The sequence below is a fragment of the Pristis pectinata genome, chromosome 9 (genome assembly GCF_009764475.1).
Source record: "Pristis pectinata isolate sPriPec2 chromosome 9, sPriPec2.1.pri, whole genome shotgun sequence".
NCBI classification, from domain to species: Eukaryota; Metazoa; Chordata; class Chondrichthyes; order Rhinopristiformes; family Pristidae; genus Pristis; species Pristis pectinata.
In genome coordinates, this window is record NC_067413.1 from 58,644,338 (window position 1) to 58,670,159 (window position 25,822).

At 41.0% G+C, this 25,822-nt stretch overlaps 1 protein-coding gene across 1 annotated transcript in view; it reads left to right on the top strand.

The window, feature by feature from the left end:
* tmem64 (transmembrane protein 64) overlaps positions 1-21,966 on the top strand; it is a 62,290-nt gene extending 40,324 nt beyond the window's left edge. Inside the window, 2 exon segments of the mRNA XM_052023810.1 lie at positions 3-79; positions 15,346-21,966. Coding sequence (XP_051879770.1) covers positions 3-79; positions 15,346-15,537 — 269 coding nt within the window. The 3' untranslated portion in view covers positions 15,538-21,966.
* Positions 21,967-25,822: the final 3,856 nt, after the last annotated feature.

The window sequence follows — 25,822 nt, forward strand, 5'->3', positions numbered from 1 at the left end:
ATTAGGAACAACCTTGCGTACAATGGAAGATGTCATTGCTGAACAAAATGTTAGTGGATATTTAATATTCAGTCTACAGGTAGGATTGTATTACTCTTGCTCTGTTCCTAAGCATTGAAAATTCAGAGTTTAAATTTCTCTCTCTGTTATTCTAACATTTTTGGTATGGTGTATTGCAGAAATGGAGTGGAAAAATAATGACATTCCCTGCACAGCTGCAATTACGCATGCAGTCAATGACATTTGGATACATGAGAAATTCTGTCTGAACAGGGAAGGAATAATACTCCCAATCTTTGTTGGCCAAATGTTCTTTCCTTCTGGTTTTTGCTGCTAAAGTTCATAGTGTCTTATTGCCATTCTTTCCTTTGTGATGTTCATCATAAATTTTCCAGCAGTGACCCAAATATCCTATTATGAGTAAATTTGTATAGACAAGGGTAGAAACTATCTCCATTTAAAATGTTGCTGGCTTTGTATTTATTTTGAATATTAGATTCCTTTTCATACAATTCAGACTATTAAGAAAATTGTATAACACCAGTAAAATGTTTCAAAGCACATCACAGAATATACAAAATTTAAAATTCAAGGATATATTACAACAAAGATAACACAAAAGGCATCTGAAAACTTAGTCAAATGATTACGAAGATTATAGGAGGAGAGGTAGGGAGTTTTAAGGAGAGAACCAGTTCTGACAAAGGTGACGGCATAGACATTTCCACATATCTTTCCACATTTTCCCATTCTACTTTCTCAGGTGCAATTTAGAACCATAGAACAATACAGCACAATACAGGCCCTTCGGCCCACCATGTTGTGCCAACCTTCAAACCACACCTAAGACTATCTAACCCCTTCTTCCCACGTATCCCTCTAACTTAAATTCCTCCATATCTAACAATCTCCTGAATTTATCTAATCTATCAGCCTCCACCACCACCCCAGGCAGCACATTCCATGCATCAACCACTCTGGATGAAAAACCTCCCTCTGACATCACCCTTCAACTTCCCACCCAATACCTTAAAGCCATATCCTCTTGTTTTGAGCATTGGTGCCCTGGGAAAGAGGCGCTGGCTGTCCACTCTATTCCTCACAATATCTTGTATACCTCTATCATGTCTCCCCTCATCCTCCTCCTCTCCAATGAGAATAGCCTCAGCTCCTTTAGTCTCTCCTCATAGTCCATACTCTCTAATCCAGGCAGCATCCTCGTAAATCTCCTCTGCACCCTTTCCAATGCCTCCACATCCTTCTATAATGAGGCAACCAGAACTGATTTATTGTAAATCATTGCCCTTGTATACTTCCTTTAACTGTGCATCTTCGAAAGATGACAGTGCTGTTCGCTGACTATTAGCAGCATATAGTCTACCAGTTGCAATACTGAACCTTCAATACTGAGAAGTGGATTTGCTCCTTTCAACTCTGGTTTAAAGGGAATGGAGCAACAAAGAATTAATGTTATTAGAGTTACTTAAACAAGTTATTTGATTTTGTTGTTTCTTTCTAAACAAATCTGCATATCTCTTATAATTTGTTATAAAATTCTACCAATCAAAGATTAAAATTAACAATTGAATGTGTGACAGTTACTGTGTGCAGAAAGACTCTACCATCCATTTTTCTTGAAATGATGCGACCCAATTCTTCAGTCAAAGGTTCACAGACCAGTGAAAATAATTTCCTTATTCCCCTTATCTAATGACACTATTTTGATAAGTATACTTCTTGCCCTTTCCTCTTTGTAGTACAATTTTTTATTTATTTTCTAAACATTCACTAAATTGTCATTTTACCCAAATTACTGAATGTTTGTTTCATCTCATTGTCAGTCTTGCCTATATTCTGAACTGTTTCATTGTTCTCCCTTTTTGACATAATATTGATTGCCATTAAATAAATGTGTACACATTTGTCCTTAACTGATTTAACATTCATGACTAAATTGAATATTAGACCACAAGGCCATAAGATATAGGAGCAGAATTAGGCCATTTGGCCCATCGAGTCTGTTCAGCCATTCAATCATGGCTGATTTTTCTTTTCAACACCATTCTCTGGCTTTCTCCCCATAATCCTTAACCCCTTACCAATCAAGAACTCATCTACCTTAAATACACCCAATGACTTGGCCTCCACACCCCTCTGTGCAAATTCCAGAGATTCACCACCCTCTGGCTGAAATATTTCCTCGGCATCTCACTTTTAAAAGGATGTGCCCCTTTATTCTGAGGCTGTGCCCTCGGATCCTAGACTTTCCGACTAATGGAAACATCCTCTGCACATCCACCATCCAGGCCTTTCAATATCTGGTAGGTTTCAATGAGATCCCTCTCATTCATCTGAACTTGGAGTAAACACTCTCCATATGTTAAGCCTTTCATTCCCAGATCATTCTTGTGAATTTCCTCTGGACCCTCTCCAGGGCCAGCACATCCTTCCTTAGATATCGGGCCCAAAGTTGCTCAATATTCCAAATGCAGTCTGACCAACATCTTAAAACCTCACCAGTACATCCTTGCTTATGTATTCTAGTCCTCTTGAAATGATGCCAACATTGCATTTGTTGCCTTTACTATTGACTGAACCTGTAAGTTAACCTTAAGGGAATCCTGAACTAGGACTCCCTTTGCACCTCTAAATGTGAAGGAAATTCAGAAATTAAAAAAAATAGTCTACACTTTTATTCTTCCTGCCAAAGTACATAACCCCACACTGTATTCCATCTACCACTTCTTTGTCCACTCTCCCAACCTGCCCAAGTCCTTCTGCAGACTCTCTGCCTCTGCAATACAATCTGTTCTTCTATCTTGGTATCATTTGCAAACTTGGCCACAAAGCCATCAGTTCCTTTGTCTGGTCATTAATGTACAAAGTAAAAAGTTGCAGTCCCAACACTGACTCCTGTGGAACTCGACTAGTTGCCAGCAGCCATCCTGAAAAGGACCCTTTTATCCCCACTCTGACTTCTGGCAGTCAGCCAGTCTTCTATCCATTCTAGTATATTGCCTCTAACTTCATGGACTCTTGTTTAGCAGTCTTATGTTCAGCACCTTGTCAAAGGCCTTCTAAAAATCCAAGTAAATAACATCTACTGACTCTCCTTTGTCTAACCTGCTTGTTATCTCCTCAAAGAATTCTAACAGATTTGTCAGACAAGATCTCCCATTGATGAAACCGTTCTTCATCCCATTTTATCATGTACTTCCAAGTACTCTGAAATTTCATCCTTAATAATGGACTTATCTTACCAACCACCAAGGTCAGACTAACTGGCCTATAATTTCCTGTGCTTTGCCTCCCTCCCTTAAAAAGTGATGTCACATTTGGAATTTTCCAGTCCTCTAGGACCCTCCCTGACTTGTGATTCTTGAAAAATCATAATGCCTCCATGACCTCTTCAGCTACCTCTTTCAGAACTCTGCAGTGTAGTTTATCTGGTCCAGGTAATTTATCCACCTTCAGGCCTTTCAACTTGCCCAGCACTTCTCCTTAGTGATGGCCACTGCACTCACCTCTGCCCCCTGACTCTCTTAAATTTCTGGCATGTTACTGGTATCTTCCACTGTAAAGACTGACGCAAAGTACTTGTATTGATCTCCTCCACTATCTTCCTGTTCCCCATTACTACTTCAGTATAATTTTCAAGCAGTCTAATGTGTACTCTTTACTCCCTCTTACACTTTATCTAAAAAAAAACAAACCTGGAATCATTGGCTAGTTTCCCTCTTTCATTTTCTCCTCCCTTATAGCTTTTTGAACATCCTCTGTTGACTTTTAAAGGCTTCCCAACCCTTTGGCTTCCCACCAATCTTTCCCACATTATATGCCTTCTCTTTTGCTTTTATGCTGTCCCTGACTTCCTTTGTCAGCTGTGGTTGCCTCATCCTCCCCTTAGTGTGCTGCTTCTTCCTTGGGATAAAATGCTGCTGTGTTTCCTGAATTACTCCCAGAAACTCTTGCCACTGCTGCTCACTGTCTTCCCTGCTAGGGCACCCTTCCAATCGGCTGTGGCCAGCTTCTCCCTCATGCCTCTGTAGCTACCTTTACTCAACTGTAATACTGTTACATCAGATTTCATCTTCCCTCTCTCAAACTGCAGAGTGAATTCTATCATACTATGGTCACTGCCTTCTCAAGGCTCCTCCACTTTAAGCTCCCTGATCAAGTCTGCCTCATTACACAACATCAAATCCAGAACTGCCTGTTCTCTAGTGGACTTTACCACAAGCTGCTCTAAAATGCCATCTCATAGACATTCCACAAATTCCTTTTCTTGCAGTCCAGTACCAACCTGATTTTTTTTCCCCCAGTCTCCCTGCGTATTGAAGCCCCCATGATCACTGTAACATTGCCTTTTCTATCTCTTGGTGTATTTTGCACCCCACATCTTGGCTACTATTCGGAGGCCATCAGGGTCTTTTTAACTTTGCAGTTCCTCAATTCTACTTAAATCTTCTGATCCTATATCACTCCTTGCTATCGATTTAATTTCATTTTTTTACCATCAAGGCCACCTCTCCCCCTCTGCCCACCTGCCTGGCTTTCGATAGCATGCATATTTTTCGATAGGATGTTTAGCACCCAGCTTTGATCCTCTTTCAGCCATGTCTCAGTGATGCCCGTGACATTGCACCTGCCAATTTTGATCTGCTGTAAACTCATTTACCTTATGTATACCATGTGTATTTAAATACGACACCCTCAGTCCTGTATTCACTGCCTCCCTCTCAAAGTTACCCCCTTGTTGCCTGAAGTTAGATTCCTAACCCTTTCTAAACAGTCCTTTTTTTAAAAAAATGTAGATATTTTAATAACCTCTCCTGTGCTCTCCTTCCCTTTTAACCTTTTCCTCAATTTTCCATGCCATTGAATCCACTCCCGCACTGTTTAGTTTAAAGCCTTATCTATACCCCTAATTATGCAACTCTAGTCCCAGTGTAATTAAGCTGGAGCCCATCCCATTGGAATAGCTCCCTCCTCCAGTACTGGTGTCAATGTCCAACAAATTCAAACCCACTTCTCTCACACCAGTCTTTGAGCTCTTTAACCTTGTTGACTGTCAACTTGCATGTGGCTCAGGTAGTAATCCAGAGATTATTACCTTTTTTTGCTTCTGCTTTTTAATTTAGTCCCTAGTTGCTTGTATTCCTTCAGCAGAAACCCCTTCCTTGTTCTACCTATTTCATTAGTACCTACATGGACCACAGCAACTGGATCTTTCTCCTCCCACTCAATTCCTCTGCAGGCCCTGAACTCTGGCACCAGGCAGGTAACACAGCCATCGGGACTCTCAATCCTGGCAAGTGTCTATTCCCCTGACTATACTATCTCCAATTACAACTACATTTCTCTTCTCTCCCCCTTCTTTAAGGGAGCCCTGAGCCACAGTGCTATGGGTAGGTTGCTCTTCCTTCCTACAACCCCTGATCTTGTCCACACAGGATAATTTTTGCCATTTATAACCTGTTGTAAATTCTATTATAAAGATATTTTGCTCCCAATCCTGACAGTCTTGCAAAAATATTAATGGCTAATACATTATATCCCAAGTTGAATTTGCATCTACAGTTCATTCATTTCGTTCTTTGAACTCCATGTCTGTGTAAAGACTGGTCTTTTGCACCATGTGCGCCAACCTGCCCTTCTGCCCTAATGTTTCTTAATTTATTTTCCCAATTGCAGTCTCCTAGTTTTCCCTTGACTTTTAATGTTCCTAGCCCAATTTCTGTTGCTAGACTTTTTCCTTTTTATTGGGGCAGTTATCCTTCCTACCTGGGCATATCCCTTCCTCCCATGTACACTAATTTGAAGTTTTTATAATTCAGTCAACATTCTTTATGCCAATACCCTGGTCTCTTCTAAAATGGGAATTGGTTCCAAAGATACAATTTAATTTCAGTATTCCACAAATTGAAATCACTCTTTCCCACATTGCCCTTTTAGCTATGCATTTATCTCACTTATCTGTATATTCCTATGATGATTTACATGTGAAGCAGGTAATAATCTGGAGACTATAACACAGTTGTTAGCTTCTGGTACTTTCTAAGCTGGGCCTCTTGCCTACTTTTACTTGCTCCATCATTAACCATGACTGGATCCTACCTGCTCCTCAGGATATCTTATTTTGGCATAAAGGAGGTAATGTTTTTTGGGACCCTCCTATAGTTATTGAAACCCTTGAGTTTTAACTTTATGCTTCCCTTCACCATTTTTTGAACAGCCACCTCTGTGGTGTTTTAGTCAACAGTCTGGCTATCTTGCCAATGAATTTTATCCACATCTTCCCAGCGAGGAATACAGTGAGTGTATTGTACCTATTGGAGAGCATCAGTGACTAGATTCTCAATCTATCTCATTTGTGTTCCTATTAGTGTTTGGTCACACTGATCCTGCAGTTGATGTATTCTGAATGATGCCTGTTGTAAACAATTCAGATACTTCTGTGTTTCCTATTTGCACTCCATCTGTGATTAACCTGGCAAGATTGAAGGCCAAGACCTTGACAGGAGACTTGAACAATGAAACTGATGACTAATCATAAACCCCACGTTACAACCCTGACAACCCTCTGTCATCTGTATTAATGATTTGGATGACAATGTAGTTGGTATAGAGTCATAGAGCAATACAGTACAGATACAGGCCCTTCAGTCTACCCATCTAATCCCAATTTCTTGCATTCAGCCCATATCCCTCTAAGCCCTGCTCCTGCATGAATTTATCCAAGTGCTTCTTAAATGATACTATTGTACCTGCCTCAACCACATCCTCTGGCAGCTCGTTCCATATATTCACCACCCTCTGCATGAAGCAGCTGCCCCTCAAGTCCCTTCTAAATCTTTCCCTTCTCGGCCTAAATCTATGCACCCTGATTTTGGACTCCCCTACCCTGGGGAAAAGACTGCTACCATCCACCTTATCTATGCCCCTCATGATTTTATAAACCTCCATAAGATCACCCCCCATTCTCCTATGCTCCAAGGAATAAAGACCGAGCCTGGCCAATGTCTCCCTATAACTCAGGCCCTCTAGTCCTAGCAACATCAAATTTTTTCTGCACTCTTTCCAGTTTAACCACATCTTTCCTATAACAGGGTGACCAAAACTGTGCACAGTACTCCCAAGTGTGGCCTCACCAACAACTTCTACAACTGCAACATAATTGCCCAACTTCTATACTCAATGTCCTGACTGATAAAGGCCAGAATGCTAAATGCCTTTTTCACCACCCTGTCTACCTGTGACACTGCTTTCAATGAACTATGTACTCCTAGGTTCCTCTGTTCTATTACACTCCCTAGTGCCCTACCATTCATAGTACAAGTCCTATGCTGGTTTGATTTTCCAAAATGCATCATCTCACACTTATCTGACTAGAAATCCATTTGCCACTCTTCAGCCGACTTCCCTAACTGATCAAGATCCCCCTGTGATCTATGATAACATTCTTCACTATCAACAACACCTAATTTTGTGTCATCCATAAACTTACTGATCAAGCCTTGTGCATTCACATGCAAGTCATTCATATAAATAACAAATAACAAGTGTTGCAACGCCAACCCTTGCGGTACACCACTAGTCACCAGCCTTCATTCTGGAAAACAACCTTCAACCACCACCTTCTGCTTCCTACCTCCAAGCCAATTTTGAATTCACTTAATTAGCTCTCCCTGGATTCCGTGGGACCTAACCTTCCAGATCAGCCTAACGTGGAGCTGGATGAACTCCAGATCATTCAGGAAACTGAGGAGATGATAGACAGGAGTTACCATGAGGTAGTAACACCAAGGTTGCAGGATGCAGGTAGTTGGGTGTCTGTCAGGAGGGGGAAAGGGAATAGGCAGTCATTGCAGGGTATCCCTTTGGTCACTCCCTCAGTAACAAGTATATTGTTTTGGATACCGGGGGAGGAGAGGGCAAGAGAGAGAAATGACCTACCAGGGGAAAGCTACAGTGGCCAGGAATCTAGCACTGAGCCTGACTCTGTGGCTCAGAGGGGAATAGAGGAGGAGAGTGCAGTAGTGATAGGGGATTCACTAGTTAGGAGAACAGATAGGAGATACTGTGGAAGAGAACAAGACTCCCAGATGGGATGTTGCCTCCCAGGTGCCAGGGTCAGAGATGTCTCTTATAGAGTCCACAGGATTCTTAAGGAGGGTAAGCAGCCAGAAGTTGTGGTACACATTGGTACGAAATTCATAGATAGGAAGAGGCATGAGGTCCTGATGCTAAAAGGCATGAAGCTAAAAAGCAGGACTTCAAGGGTGGTAATATCTGGCTTGCTGCCTGTGCCACGCACCAGTAAGGCTACAATAGGAAGATATGGCAGACAAGTGTGGCTGAAGAGTTGGTGCAGGGAGCAAGGTTTCAGATTTGTGGATCACTGGAATCTTCCTCTGGGGAAGGTATGACCTGACAAAAGGGATGGGTTACACCTGAACTGCAGGCAGGTTTGCTAGAGCTGTTGGGGAGGCTTTAAACTAGGTTGGCAGGGGGATGGGAACCAGAGTGTTGGGTCAGATGATGGAGCAGTTGGTGGATAGGCAGGTGCATTGTGCAGAGAGACTGAAGAAGGAGAGGCAATGGATAGGGTATAAACACAGTCAGTTGGATGGGTTGAAATGTGTTTACTTTAATGTGAAGTAATAAGAATAAGGGTGATGAACTTAGAGCAAGGGTCAGTACGTGGAATTATGATGTTGGGGCCATTACAGAGACTTGGCTGTCACAAGGGCAGGATTGACTGCTTGATGTTCTGGGGTTCAGATGTTTCAAAAGGGGTTGGGGGGGGGGGGAAAGAAGAATGGCATTGCTAATTAGGGATAATATCACAGCTGCAGGAAGGGAGGATGTCGTGGAGGGATCATCTACTCAGTGTGAGTGGAAGTCAAAAACAGGAAGGGAGTAATCACTCTATTGGGAGTATTCTATAGGCCACCCAATAGCCACTGGGACTCTGAGGAGTAGATAAGTAGGCAGCTTTTGGAAGGTGCAAAAATAACAGGGTTGTTATCATGGGAGACTTCAACTTCCCTAATATTGATGGGCACCTCATTAGTACAAAAGGTTTAGATGGGGCAGAATTTGTTAGGCGTGCCCAGGAAGGATTCCTGACACAGTATGTGGGCAGGCCAACGAGAGGAGAGGCCATACTGAATCTAGTACTAGGCAATGAACCTGGTCAGGTGACAAACCTTTCAGTGGGCAAGCGTATCAGAGATAGTGACCACAACTCCGACCTTTAGCATAGCCATGGACAAGGATAGGGGCAGACGATATGGGAAAGCTTTTAATTTAGGGAAGGCTAATTACGACAGTATTAGGCAGGAACTTGGGAGTGTAAATTGGGAACGGATGTTCTCGGAAATGCACAGAAGAAATGTGGAGGCCATTTAGGGAACACTTGCATGGGGTTCTGGATAGGTTTTTCTGCCCCCCACAGACAGGGAAAGGATGGTAGGGTAAAGGAACCATGGTTGACGAGAGAGGTGAAGTGTTTAGTCAAGAGGAAGGAGGAAGAATAGTTTAGGTTTAGGAAGCAAAAATAAGGCAGGGCTCTTGAGAATTATAAGGTAGCCAGAAAGGAGCAGAAGAAGGGACTTAGGAGAGCTAGAAGGGGACATGAAAAGGCCTTGGTGAGTAACATTAAGGAAAACCCCAGGAGGTCTCAATGTACGTAAAGAACAGGAGGATGATTAGAGTGAAGGTAGGACCGCTCAGAGATAAAGGGGGAAATGTACCTGGAGGTAGGGGAGGTCCTTAATGAATACTTTGTTTCAATGTTCACTGGGTAGAGGGACTTCGACAAATGTGAGGTCAGTGTAGATCAGGCTAATGTGCTAGAGCATGTTGAGGTTAAGAAAGGTAGTGTTGGAGCTTCTGAGAAACAGTAGGATAGAAAAGTACCCAGAGCCAGACAGGATATACGCCAGGTTACAATGGGAGGTGAGGGAAGAGATTGCTGGGGCATTGGTGATTATCTTTGCATCTTACCTGGCCACAGGAGTGGTACCAGAAGATTGGAGGATGGCAAATATTGTTTCTTTGTTCAAGAAAGGTAATAGGGATAATCCTGGGAATTATAGACCAGCGAGTCTTATGTCAGTGGTGGGAAAGCTATTGGAGACTATTCTAAAGGACAGTATTTACAAGCATTTGGAGAAGCATGGTCTTATTAGGGATAGTCAGCACGTCTTTGTGAGGGGCAGATTGTGCTTCACAAGCCTAATGGAGTTTTGAGGAGGTGACAAAAATTGAAGGTAGAGCAGTGGACATGGTGTACATAGACTTTAGTAAAGCATTTGACAAGGTTCCCCGTGGTAGGCTCAACCAGAAAGTCATGAGGCATGGGATCCATGGAAACTTAACTGCACGGATTCAGAATTGGCTTGCCCACAGAAGGCAATGGTGGCAGTAGATGGAGCCTTTTCTGCCTGGAGGTCAGTAACTAGTGATGTTCTGTAGGGATCTGTACTGCGACCCCTGCTCTTTGTGACTATGTTATAAATGACTTGGATGAGGAAGAGTGGGTGGGAAAGAATGGGTTAGTAAGTTTGCAAATGACAAAGGTTGGAGGTGTTATGGATGATGTAGAAGGTTGTCATAGGTTACAACAGGATATAGACAGGGTTTGGGTGAAGAAGTGGCAGATGGAGTTCAGTCTGGAAAAGTGTGAAGTGACATACTGTGGAAGAATGAACTTGAAGGTGGAGTACAAGGCTAATGGCAGGATCCTGAGCAGTGTGGAGGAACAGGGGGATCTTGGCGTCTAAGTCCATAGATCCCTCAAAGTTGTCACGCAAGTTGATAGGGTGGTTAAGAAGATGCAAGGTGTGCTGGCCTTCATTAGTTGGGGGATTGAGTTCAAGAGCTGCGAGGTAATGTTGCCTCTCTATGGAACTCTGGTCAGACCACACCTGGAGTATTGTGTTCAGTTCTGGTCGCCTCATTATAGGAAGGATGTGGAAGCTTTAGAGAGGGTGCAGAGGAGATTTACCAGGATGCTGCCTGGATTAGAGAACATGTCTTATGAGGAAAGGTTGAGCGAGCTAGGGCTTCTCTCTTTGCAGCAATGCAGGATGAGAGGTGACTTGATAGGTGTATAAGATTGTGGACAGCCAGCACCTTTTCCCCAGGGTAGCAATGGCCAATACTAGAGGACATCAGTTCAAGGTCAAGGTCAGAGGAGGGAAGTTTAGGGGAATATCAGAGGTTAAGTGTTTTTTAAAAATACAGTGGTGGGTGCCTGGAATGCACTGCCGGGGTGGTGGTAGAGGCTGATACAATAGGGACACTTAAGACTCCTAGATAGGCACATGGAAGAAAGTAAAATGGAGGGTTATGGGCTGTGTAGGTTGGAAGAGTTAGATTGATCAGAGCAGGTGTTTATATAGGTCAGCACAACATCGTGGGCTGAAGGGCCTGTACTATGTGGGACATTGTCAAAGGCCTTGCTAAATTCCAAATAAACAATATCCACTGCCGTATCCTCATCTTTTCACACACAAAGCCTCCTAATCAGACTCTTTCTATCCGAATGTTGATAGATCCTGTCCCTCAGAATTCCCTCCAGTAACTTCCCCACTACTGATGTCAGGCTGACCAGCCTATACTTCCCTAACTTGTCCTTGCTACCCTTCTTAAACAATGGAACAACATTAGCCACCTTCCATTCTTCAGGAACTTCACCAGTGACTAACGATGAAGCAAAAATCTCTGCAAGGGCCTCCGCAATTTCTTCTCCAGCCTCTCACAAAATCAGAGGATGCTCTCAAGATTTATCCACCTTAATGCACTGGAAGGCAGCAAGTCCCTCCTCCCTGGTAATATGAATGTTCTCTAAAATGTCTCTACTAGTTTCCCCATCTCTTGAACAACCATGATTTTCTCCTCTAAATACTGAGGAGAAATATTCATTTAAAATCCCACACATCTCCTGTGCTTCAAGATATAGGCGTCCCACCTGATCTCCAAGGGGACCTACCCGCTCACTGGCTACTAGCAATAGAACCTCTTAGGAGGTTTCTTAACCTTACCTGCCAGATCCATCTCATACCCTCTCTTCGCCCTCCTGATTTCCCTCATATGTATTCTTAATCTTTTTATAGTCATCAAGGGATTCACTTGACCTCCAACCTCCTAAACACAGTGTACACTTCCTCCTTTTTTCTTGACCAGAGCCTCAATATCTCTGATCAGCCAAGGTTCCTAAACGTGCCAGGTTTACCCTCCACCCTATCAGGTGAAGAGCTCCTAGACTCTTGATATCACACTCTTTAAAGCCTCCCAGTTGCCATTCATTCCTTTCCCTTCAAACAGACACCCAATAGACCTCTTATCCTGCTGAATTCCCCCAAAATTAGCTCTGCTCCAGTTTAGGACCCTAACCGGTGATCCTGTCCCATTACTATCTTAAAACTAATAGAATTATGGTCACTAGAGCCAAAAGTGCTCCCTAACTGCCACTTCAGTTACCTGCCCCACCTCATTCATTAAGAGAAGGTCCAGTACTGCACCCTCCTGAGTACGGCCCTCTATATATTGACACAGGAAACTTTCTTGGACACATTTCACAAATTCCACTCCATCCAGGCCCTTAACACTCTGGGTGGTCCAGTCAATACTAGGGAAATTAAAATCTCTCACTAATACAACTATTATTCTTGCAACAATGATTAATTTTTCTACATACCTGCTCCAAGTTCCCACTGACTATTGGGGGGGGGGGGGGGGGCGGTCTATAATACAGCCCTACTAGAGTGACCCTCCCTTTGTTTATAAGTTCTACCCACAAGGCCTCACTGGCCAATTTCCCCCAAGAATATCATCTCTACATACTGCTGTTTTGCCCTCCCTTATCAAAAAGGCAACACCCCCCCCCCCCCCACTTACCTGTACTTCTGTCGCACCTGTAGTGTCTGCGTCTTGGAATACAGAGATTCCAGTCCTACCCTTCTCTCTTATGGCTTTGACATCACAGTCCTCAGAGCCAATCTATGCTCTGAGTTTGTCCACCTTGTTAAGTTTTGTGCATTGAAATAAACACAGTTTAGCTGGGTATTCCTTTCCCTGCCTTTACTGTGCCCCTGGCTATCCTGATTACTAAACTTGCTCTCACTGGCTACTGCTTTATCCCTTGACTTGCTCCTGCTTGAGTCCCACCCCCCTGCCAATCTAGTTTAAACCCTCCCATGTAGCATTAGCAAATTTTCCTGCAAAGATATTGGTCCCTCTCTGGTTCAAGTTCAACCTGTCCCTCTTGTACAGGTCACCTGTACCCCAGAAGAGATACCAATGGTCCAAGAACCTGAATCCCTGCCCTAGCTCCTCAGCCACGATTACATCTAGCCTATCTTTGTTTCTGACCTTGCTAGCACATGGCACTGAGTGCCATCCAGAGGTCACTATCCTCAAGGTTCTTTTTAACTTCTTACCCAACTCACTATACTCATTCTGCAGAACCTCAACCCTTGTTTCATCTGTGGCATTTGTACCAACATGTACAACAAATTCTGGCTGTTTCCCCTCAAGAATTTTCTGCACCTGCTCAGAGACATCCTTGACCCTGGCACGTGGAGGCAACACACCATCCTGGCATCTTCTACAGCCACAGGATCTCCTGTCTGTCCCCCTCATTATCAAGTCTCCTCTCACTATCCCCTGCCTCTGACTGCATACTTTTCCTCTGAGCCAGTCACAGTGCCAGAGACCTGATTACTTCTGCTAGCCCCTGAAAGAACATCCTCCTCAGCCATATCCAAAGAGATAATACCTGTTAGTGAGGGGAATGGCCATAGGGGAACCCTGCACTGTCTGCCTACTCCCCTTGCTTTTCCTGGTGGTCACCTATGCATCTGAAACCTGTACCTTGGGTGTGACCACCTCAGTAAAGGTCTCTCTATGAAGCCCTCAGCTTGCAGGACGATCCTGAGTACATTCATCTGCACTTCCAGTTCCTTGACCCAATCTGTTGGGAGCTGTAGCTGGGTGCACTTCCCACATCTTGTAGGCAGAGCATTCCACTGCCATCCTGCTCTCACTGAATCAAGTACTAAGGAGCAACAACAATGTCAAACCTTACCTAAGCCTATTTAAAGATGTACTCTTGCTCCTAACATCTTACTCAGCCTCTTCACACCAAAGTCTCAGCTCCTTGCTCCTGCACTGGCCACTCTCCCAAAAGCTACTCTACTTGACCCTACCTTCTTTTTACTGACTGCTGTGAATTAGCTAATTAGCCAATCAACTATTAACTAACAATTAGCAAACTTGCATCTTTTAAATTCCTATAAAGTGAAACTCACAAGCAAACCCTGAGACTAACCTCTTTTAAACTCTCCTGCTCTCGCTCCAAAATCTCGACTCCTGTAAGGTGAAACTCTTTTAACCATGGCATGGTTAGTAAGTTTGTGGATGATGCCAAAATTGGGTTTATAGTGAACAATGAAGAAGGTTATCTGGGATTACAATGGGATCTAGGTTATCTGGGATTACAATGGGATCTAGGTTAACTGGGAAAGTAGACTAAAGAATGGCAGATGGAATTTAACTCTGACAAGTAAACCTGCACAGAAGAATGTTATTAAACTGGAAATGGTGCAGAAAAGATTCACAAGGATGTTACCGGGACAGGAGAGCTTGAGATATAAGAGACTGGTTAGGCTGGCATTGTTTTCCCTGGAGTGAAGACTGAGGGGTGACCTTGTAGAGATTTATAAAATCATGCGGGGCATGGGTAAATTGGATGGTTATAATCTTTTTCTCAGGGTAGGGGAGTCTAAAACTAGATGTCTTGGGTTCAAGGTGAGAGTGGAAAGATTTAAAGGGGACCTGAGAAGCAAGTTTTTCCACACAGAGCTGCCAGAGGAGGTGGTAGAAACAGTTACAATTATGATGTTTAGAAGGTGTTTAGACAGGTACGTGGATAGGAAAGGTTTAGCAGGATATAGGCCAAATAGAGGCAAATGGGGCTAATTCTGGTAGACAATTTGGTCAGCATAGATGAGTTGAGCCTAGGGGCCTGTTTCTGTGCTTCAAACCCTTCCTAGTTATTTTCTTCTTCTGCTTTAAACTTTACCCCATAAAATCAACTTTTTGATCACAGTAGATGATCACTCCTTGTTTCTGAAGCTTTTTCCCTGTGCAAGGCCCTAAATGCAAGTTGTTGGCTATTACAGTTAATACTGCAAAATGTAAAATTTTCCAACTATTTTGATGGTGAATTGATTGCATAGCAAATTTTAAAAAATCTCACTTTTATAGAAGGTCAAACAATTGAGTAAATTATACATTATCCAAATGGTTATTTTTGCTTTGTTCTGGCTACAGATATGCATCAGCGTTGGATTGATGTTTTATGTTGTGCACAGAGCACATACTGAATTGGATGCAGCCATTCTTGCTTGCCAAATGGAACTGAAGACTTCACTGATCAAAGGTGGTCACCCAAATGGAGCCAGCTTGACATTCTGTAATAAGAGGACTTCAGCACTGACAAGTGGCGGGATTAATATTGTATGAATGAAAATTGTACACATCCATGGAACTGTAAACCTGCCAGTACTAATTTAGGTTGTTAGAGGCTAATGCCTAATTGTTATACATTAGTAGGTATGGCTTCACACAACTGCTTTAATAGTGAAGAAGGTAAAAGAATGGTATTGACACCTAAAATAGAAAGATACAAATTAAAGCCATACCATGATGGAGTATGGTTGTTGGTGGAAAAAGCAAGGTGAGAGATCAACTTAATAAACAATTAATATTATTAATATCTTGATGACTGAGCCCCATATTCTGTTCAACTGAATCATTTTTGTTTATGTGCTGCACAAGAATGCAGCATTTAACAACCAGCTTTTGCACCAGAAGGGTGAGGAAATTTGCCTCTGGTCTCCTGGACTGTTGATCTTGGAAACCCATTTCCAAACCAAAATTGTCCAAAGTGGTGTATATTTGGAAGTGCAATATTTTGCAATCTAGTACAGTGTATCAAGTAAGATGGTCTCTCATTGAACAATAGAATTTAACCTTGCCACACAATCATCTTAGACTGTCCTTTGGGATCAAGTATGACTGACTTCACTTTAGTGGGTTCTGAGGCTAATGTGCTACCTGCAGATTCTGCCAGAGGTGAGGTAAAAAGTACTATGTGTGGACAGTTTGGAAGGTGAAACACTCCTGCAATTTTCCTTGGGCATCTGTGTGCTCTTGATGCCATTCTGAATGCTGCTCCTCCATTTTGAGTGATCATGGCCAGGGATTCCAAGAGTTGGTGAGGATGTTACATAAAACTCTTCCTCTGTCTGGTTTTCTCTTGCCATGACAGGGCTCAGAATACTTTTTGGGAGTCTGGTGTCGATCATGTGAATAATATGGCCTGCTCATTAAAGCAAAACAAGTGTAATGCTGGGGATGTTGACCTGGGAGAGGACTGTGATACTGACTTGCTTACCCTGCCAATAGATTTGGAGGATTTCATGAAGGCAATATTGGTGATATCTCTTCAGAGCTCTGTAGGTAGTTCATGGCTCAGAAAGATTTAGGAGGGCAGGGATCACTGCTGCCCAGTACACTAACTCTAATGCCATATTTGAGGTCTTGATCTTCCTCATGGCTGAAAGCTATGCTGGTGCACTAAAGGCCAAGGTGTATTTCATCATTGATGTCTGCCTTTACTGAGAGGTGACTCTGCGATGTACGGGAAATGGTCCATATTTTCCAGGGTGGCGAATCTTTATTGTCAGAGGACAGAATAGTACAGGAGGGGCAGGTTGATAGAGGACCTTTGCTTTATAGATGGAATAGAGGACTTTTGCTTTATAGATGGATGAATTAAGTTATCTATTGTGTTTTGTTTAGCTTTTTATGTAACTTGAACATTATTTCTTTAAATACTAACCATTGCCTGTCCAGCATCATGTATTTCAATGTATTCTCTCAATTGCAGCCAACTCTCCTCATGCCTTGACTGGTGCCTTTGCTTAGATTTAAGCCTCAGCTTTACATTGAACTACATTATTTTCAAAGTCACTGACAACATCTGTCGTATTCTGGTCACTCTTTCCCAAGACCCCCTTTTACAACAAAATTATCAATTAATACTTTTTCACTCCGCAAGACAAGATATAAAGTAACTTTTTCCCTGGTCATTTTCTCAATGTGCTGATCTAGAAAAGCATTTCATATACATTCCATGAATATGTCTTCCACGTTATTGCAACAAATCTGATTTGGTATGTTTGCATATAAAGTCTCCCCTAATTACTGCATTACTTCTGTCACATGCACCTCTAATTTCCTGATTTACGACATGCCCAATATTACAACTACTATTTGGTAACTCCTACCAATGTTTTCTGCCTTTTGCTATTTCTTAGCTTGACCGAAATTGGTTCTAGTTTACATCTTGGTCTGTCAAGCCAAGATCATTTCTCACCATTGTGCCAATCTTCTCCTTTATTAATTGTACTTAATAGTCCCTTATTAAGGTTATCTTTTTGTCTGTCATTTCTATATGTCAGGTACCATGGAATATTTAATTCCTAACTTTGGTCACTCTGCAGCCAAGTTTCCATAATGACAAAGAAATCATATACTCTGTTTACTTCTATTTGTGCCATTAACTCATTTATATAGTTGCAGCTGCTTCTAGCACTCAGATATCATATCTTTAATTTTGTTATTTTAAAGGCTTTCTCTGCTTCGGCCCTCTGCTGCTTGAATTTGTTTTTGCTGCCTACTTATTTTGCTTACTACTTTTCTAACATCTCCTTCTAGCTTTGCTTCTGTCCTGTCTGAATTTCCTTTGAGGTTCCTATCCCCCTGCCAAGCAGAAACTCCAAGTAATTGGGAAAGCTAACGATGTTATCATCTATAGCTGGGAGAATTGAACACAAAAGTATGGTTCAGTTATATAGAGTTTGGTGAGATCACAACTAGAGTATTTTTTTTAAAAAGTTCTCATTTGAGGAAGGATGGTTAATGTGCCAGGAGTTTGGAGAAGGTTTTTCTGGACTAGTACCTGGAATGAATGGGTTGCCTTGTGAGGAATAGTTGGACAGAGCAGGCATGTATTTGCTGGAATTTAGAAGAGTGAGAGGAATCTTGATAAGATAGATATGGTGAGGTTGTTTGGTCTAGTGGGCTAATATAGATCTGTTGAAGAATAATGAGTTGCCCATTTAAGATTGGTAGGTGAAATATTTTCTGAGGATCATGCGTGTTTAGAACTCATCCTCAAAGGATGGTGCAAGCTGTGCCTTTAAATATTTTTAAGGCAGAAGTAGATTTAATAAGCAACAAACTGAAAGGTTACTGTGAGTTGAAAGGAATGCAGAGTTGAGACTACAATCGGATTAGCCATGATCTTTATAAATTGTGCAGCACATTTAATGAGGTCAGCAGCTGACTCCTGTTGCTAATTCATCATTTACATTACATACGTATTTATCTCTATGGTTTCTCAATCAGACTGTGAAATAATTTATTAAGTACCAATTTCTGGATCAGGGGTATTGCTGTAAGGTCTTGTGCTTGTTTCTCTTGGGGAAACTCTGTTGATCATAAGACAGTGCTCCAAGAATTTCCTCAGGATGAGGACTCTGCTGGAATTAGTTTTCTCTGCTATTTTTTCGCACCTTGCCAGAGGATTACATATTTTCTGACCCCAGCTATGAAGTCGCCTAGGAGGATCAGCTTGCAGTTGCTGGCCCTGGGTTTCTTTCAGGGTTGTCCTTTCCCTCATCTGTTGCTTCCAGGGTTGGGCAGGCTCAGGCAAAGATGGCCTTGTCCATTACCAGCTCTTCACTTCCTCCTCCACCTGTCCCTTGAGCCTTTTTATCCTCAGTCCCTGCCAGTCTCTGAATCTCCTTCCATTCTGTGTCCCCAATCCTCCAGCCTCCTCCCTTGCAACCCTTCCACCAAGCCACTTAGCTCCCTCCTTTCTTTAAATTTGGTAGCCCTCTATTTCTTTCCTGTAGCCCACCACTCTAGCTGCTTCCCGTGTATCTTCTCCCGCCGCATGTCCAATAGTCCTCTATCACTTCAGCCCTATGAAATAATCAAAACATCTTAAGTCTGAAGCATCCTGCATTGTTTTGCCCATCTTTAAATATATTTCTATATTGTATTGCAGTTTTCTAATTAAGGAGTAGCCCAGATGACCCATGGTACTTGCAACATGCACTTTAGTTATATATATTTTAATCTGATACTATTTGTAAAAAGTGGCAGCAGAGAGGATCTCCAAATATAAGTTCACATTGTTATTCAACTGTTGAAGCAGTTATTATTGAATTAGGTTAATATACTATTTTCTAAATAAATTATTCTGCACAGTAGAGTTAACATAATAATGTAGAGACATTTATCTGTTAATAGTTATCCATTTGAACCAGATAGGAGTGGGAACATAATGCACATGAACATGCTCCTGTTCAATAGAGCATGAAAATAAAAATGCAATCACAAAGTGATGTATATTTTTCTCTACTTTTTCCAATTTGCACGGGTTCAAGGTGTACATTGCATTTACAAAAGTATGTGTGTGTGTGTATGTGTGAGTGAGCAGGCGCATGCTCTTGAAGCTTACCTGAAACTAATGAATTGCATATGTTGACTTCCTAAAGCTTTTTGTTACTGTACTATGTGAACATTTTGGTAGTGAGGGGTGCTCAGTTTATCAAAATTTTGATGTATTAATCTCTATATCTTGCAAACTATAATCCCCCTTCTTATGGAAGAGGTCTGCCACAATCTCAATGGTATGTCCACTTCTGCAAGGGTGCTTGGGTAATTTTGCCTGCATTTGAAATTTGTTGTTTGAATAATGATATATTAAAACTAGATTCTTTAAATAAAATCTTCACACAGGTAGACAAATGCAATGAAACAAAAACACTTTGCTGTTCCATAAGGAGCTAGTTATTTGACTGGCCAATTATTTTGCTCAATGGGATTTTTAAATATCGTGTGACAGATATGAAGTTTTGTTTAAATTGACGAGATCAGAAATATTTCATGTTATTTTAATGTCCCATGTGAGATAAAATACTTTGGTTCATTTTATTTTCAGCATCATTTATTACACTATTACTTTATACAGCAAATTTAATACCAAGTATGTTTATTAATGCCATAATAAATAGCAGAGATGCTACAAATTTTCTGAACAAATACTTTGAATTTTTTTGCTTGTTGCTCTGTGCCAGGCTGTTGTTTTTCCTTGGTGGTAATCTGATAAACACTTTATTTACAGTTCATAATAATTTTTATATGTTGAAGCATAATTGCAAGTTACAACTGCCATTTGTACTCTTGTTTTTATAACTTGGATGCATAATAGATACTGGAATTAATATGCATGCAATTCTGGCTCATATCAAGTGCATATGAATTGCTTTTCATTTGACATATACTGCACATTATGCTTTGAATTGTATGGCTATTGAGCTATTCATATTTTTTCCAAAATTTCTCAGGATCGTGGAGCAAAATTGAACAGCGGTAGTGAATGCTTGAAGTAATGGTGTAGTCGTGAAAATATATTTTAGAAATAGTTTGAATCCTGTTAGAATGGACATGCTGGGTTGATGTAATTCTGATCTGAGCTGTTGAGGATAGAAGGGAGTAAAGCATATCTGTTTATGCTTTGTAAATTGGGGAAGTAGATGAAAACCAGTTATATAAATTTGAAAACCATGTATCATGTGTGTGCTTTTCCAAAATGCTGTTTAAAATCCTATTATACTTTGCATCTGAACCAGGTCACCACCAAGCTAATCAATGAAATATATCCCCTCTCTAAAGAGTGTTTAGTTTTATTAAATTTGAGAAAAGCACACTATAAAGAAATATATTTTTACCTTGTTTCCTGCTTGCCTCTATCAGTGAAACGGGTATGGATCCAATAGAACTTAGAACGTGAAACTTTGATTACTTGATATTTTTTTATTGTAAATAAAAGTAAATTATAGCTGTGACTTCTCTCAATAAACAAAAGTTGAACTGATGCAAAAAGTTATGTAACTTACTTTTGAGTGGCAAACTCACTGATGGACAATTTGATTGATGTAGGTAAATTGAATCACCATTTATATTTGTTGAAAAAGTATTAAGGCTTTAAAATTAGAATTCTGCTTGTTAATGCCTTCATATAATGGCACAAGGCAATAAAGTATAATCAGTGACATGTAATGTATGCAGTATATTGAGTTTTCTAGTAATCAACTGCAGACAATTGCTTGATAAATTTGCAGAAGTGTCATCGTAGTTGTTTTGTGTGAATAACTTGCATCAAGATTCTGATACTCATGCCAAAATGGAAACTCTAGAAAAAAAAGCCTATAGAAATTTAAGCTGCATTATATATTCTAAATAGTGGTTCTAATTCTATAACATCTCTCAAATGACTGTGTTTAAATACTCCCCTTACTGTTATGACTTATCCTTTGTGCTCAGTGGATTTAAGATCTGTTCCAGAGATAGAAGCTCAAAAATCTAGGCTGAAAATCAAGTATGGTACTTAGAGATGCCACCTTTTGAATAAACCAAGGTCTCAATAAACCAAAAAATGACCCTAGACATTATCACATTGCTGTTTGTGGGAGCTCTACGTAACACATTGAGTGTTTTGCTTCCTTTATTACAATAGTGGGCATCTTTCAAAAAGTGCTTCAATGACTGTAAAGAACTTTGGCATGTCCTGAGATTTTGAAAGGCATTGTATAAATGCAAGTCTTCTCTTTCCTCCCTACCTCTTTCCACACCTCACCCCAAACCAACCCCGTTGTAACATTGTTCTTGGTGTTTAGAAGTTTGTGTGCAAACAGTGCATTACTATACACTACAATTGAAACTATTGTTTACTATGAAGTGCATTTTTCAACTGTATTGATGTCAGAATAAAAAAATGTACTATAACTGTTTTAATAAATGACTTGAAAGTGAGATATTATCTTCATCTGCTTCTGAAACAATAATATAGCTTTTGGTCATGTCACCCCTTCCAGTTTAGTGTGTTTTAGAATTTTATTGAAAAAAAACAATTATGTGACACTCTTTAATCTGAACCATATTGGCCTTTCAATTTGGTTTTGGATTTTGTGGGAGCTTGCTGTGTGCACAAGTTAGCAGTGGCATTTCCTACGTTGATCAAGTCAAGCTCGATCTGGCTTGTGTCCTGTAGTCCCCATCCATTTGCAATTATGTGGACCAATTATGGAGGGCTAATTGAGTTCACCCTCTTCAGCAGTAAGAAGACCTGTGGTGGTGTTATGTTGAAGCTGTGTCCCAGACAGCCGTTGACAGAACTCTGGTCGCCTAAAAGTTTTTTTAAAAATATAGTTTTTGAATGTCTTTATAAACCAAAAAAACCATCCCATCTTTAACTACCTTTAATCCAAGTTGCAACTAAAGTATTAATTTAAGTAATATCTTTTAGCTTGCTAATTTTCAGGCTGGGAATTCCTGTTCAAACGAGTGGGAATCTGATCCTACACCAGATTTGACTTGTATAGGATTGGTAAGGTAGACTCTCCAGTATAATGCTGGGGAATCTGTCATTCAGCATATCCCAGATGTAGCAGGCCCACATACTTAGCTGGTAAACGTCAGTCTCCTTTAGAACCAAGCAATTAAACCATATAACCTCCTAAACCCATTTCAAGGGTGCTATAATATAATACTGCCTTCACTTAAGTATCCAAATACAGAGGCTGGATGCTGGGTCTCAAAAAAAATGACACGAGACGTAGTGTAACTACTGGGAAACTAAAGCATGGTGGGGAACCAATCATTACCCCCTCCAAGAAGTTCAGTGTTAGAAAGCATTGGAATGAGAGCAGTGAGGTCATCTCAGGAGGTTTGGGAGTCATGAACAAATGAGTAAAACAGCAAGGGTCCTAATTTTCCTGAAAGATGGGTGAGGAATAACCAGCAATTCTTAGGAAAGTACAGGCCATTAGGCTGGGTAACATTTGAAAGTTATACCAATTTTATGTTCCAAATGCAAGATTCCTACTATTCATTTTGGGGAAGTACGTAATCTTAAATAGTGACTTGCTTGAAGGCACACCATAAAGCATCTCCATCTTGTGTTCCATCCCAGTGCTGTTGCAAGATGATGAGGTGTGAATTGTAAATAAAGTAGACACGAGGTGAAAAAATAATGCAGGAACTGAGAAATCCAGCAACTTTCATTTTCTGCATCTGGAAGTCCCAGCATTGATTTATATTTTTCTATGCTGCCCTCTATTTCCCTCTATTTGCATGCTGCAGATAGCAATGATTAACAAGCATTTGTCCCACTCCCTTCAATCCTCTCACCTGAACAGTCTTGGTCTCCACCCTATTGTAGACGTCTTGGTTGTCCTCCCACTCCTCCCCCCTCTGCAACTTTAAAACATGCTTGTCTCATGTTTTCCCAGTTCAGCTGAGAAAACATCGACTTGAAACATTAACTGTTTATTTCTTAAGATGCAGCCTGACTGCTAAGTATTTCTCTGGTATTTTCATTTCACATTTCCAGCATCTGCAGCTTTTTAAAAACTTTTCAACAATGTTTGATGTTTCTGATTGATTGAATTCCAGGTAACACTGATTATTGAACAAGATTAATTTAAACTTAAAAGACTGGGCATAATTAAATAGTGTTAGTTTGGTTTAGTTGTTGACCTCTCGCCTCTTGAAACAAAAGTTTTAGTTTTGAGACACTTCCCTAAGACTTTAGCACGTAATCTAAACATATTGTGTACAGTTTTGCTTTCCTTACCCAAGAAAAAATGTAAAGCTTCAACCTGAAATATTAACTCTTTCTCACCAGGTCAGGCAGCATCTATGGAAAGTGTGTCCAGCATTTTCTGGTTTTGTCTCAGATTTCCATCAACTGTAGGTTTGTTTTATACTTTAAGCATAATCGCTTAAATTGGAATGCTTGGGGTGGGGAGGCAGTAGGAAAGTCTTGTTTATCCGAGTTTGATAGAATAGGTCTGTATTTTCAGTTCAAAAGAATGAAGTGATCTCACTTAAACATTGACAAATGTTGGGGGCTTAGCTGGATAGATGAAGAGAAACTATTCTGGCGAATCTAGAAATGAAGGACATCTTAAAGGATTGATTATTTAACACGCAATTTCTTGCAGAGGCTTGAGAATCTTTGGAAGTCTTTACACCAAAAATGGTTAATTCAGAGTATTCATGATAAATGGAATTAGCATAGATATTTGATGGTCACCGTGGACTTGCTGGGTGAAGGGGTTATTTCTGTCATTCCACGATTCTGCTGTCCAAATGCTGTGGGACATGGGGATAGGACAGTGGAATTCTGTCATCTTTTCTAAACGCTGCTGGAAGCTCAATTGACCAATAGCCTATCCTTGATCTTCCTTTCAGAGGTGCAGAGGTTCTATCTATTTAATAGAAACATTAAAGACATGACATTCATAGAACACTATTCTCAACATGCCTTAATTGACCAACTTAAACAGGCGAGGTGACTGTGACCACCCTTGTTTGCTGAAATGGTTATTGGTTACTGCTGACATTGCCTCATAAGAAGAAACAGCCCTTGACCAATCTACTCTCAAAATCTACCTTATTATCCCCAGTTTCTTCAAGTCAGAAGCTGCCAGGTGAAAAGTGGAGGTGACAAATCACCTCTCAGCTTCTGTCACTATTTCCTCACTCCCCTCCTCCATCTGCCTATCATCCCTCCTCAGCTAGATCCACCTATCACCCGCCAGCTCTTGTGCTGCCCCTTCCCTTCACCTTTTTACGCTGGCTAGATGCAGATGCAGAGTCTCGACCCAAAACATTGACTGTCCATTTCCCTCCATAGATGCTGCCTGACCCACTAAGTTCCTCTAGCATCTTGTCTGTTGCTCCAGATTCCAGCAACTGCAATCTCTTGTGTCTACTGTTTTTTGCTTGTTGTCCTTATGCAACATGGTCTGAAATCAGTGGCATTTTTTACCTATAAACATGGGTCTACCTCACCACCACCGTCTTCACCTCTCCACATTCTGAATGGTCAGACTGTCCAATTCTAGCACTGAATGAGCAAAATATTGGGAAGATTGAAGTCATATTCTATATCCAAGTTCCACAACTCTCGCTGGTACCAGCCTAAAACTGAATCAAATTCTTCACGACCTTGGTGATGTTTGACCCAAAGGGAGCTGTTGATGACATTTACATCACTGTTATTTGCACCTAAAGAACAATGGCTGACTGCCTGCAGCTGAAAGGTTTATCTATGAGTTTGTTATCCAAGACTTGATTATTCCAGCACATTTCTGGCAGACCTTGATCATTGTACTCTGTAACCTTGTCATCCAAGACTACTACTCTTGTCCTAACTCGCACCGTCCTAATTAGCTTATCAGGTGTTTGCTGACCAATGTTGCCTCTCAATTAAATGGTGCCTCAATTTTAAGATATTCATCCTTGTTTTCAAATGACCTTCCTCTTCTTTATCTATAATCCTCTTTGGTTCTAAACTCCAGTTCTGGCCTCTTAACAATCTCGTAATTTCTCCATTACTGGTGGCCAGTTGCTAAGACACACACTCCTCAGCAAACCTCTCCACTTCTCCTTTGGCCACTATTAAAAACCTTATCTTTGACTAATCTCTTGGTCATCTGTCCTAATATGTCTTGGTGTTAACTTTTGTTTGCTGTCACTAAATGCTAGAACACCTGGGAGTGCTCAAACACCTAGGAGTGTTTTGCTATGTTAAGTTAGCTACTTTAATGATACTATATGGTGGATTTTGATGAGATGAATCGTGGAACAGTATTGCTACTGG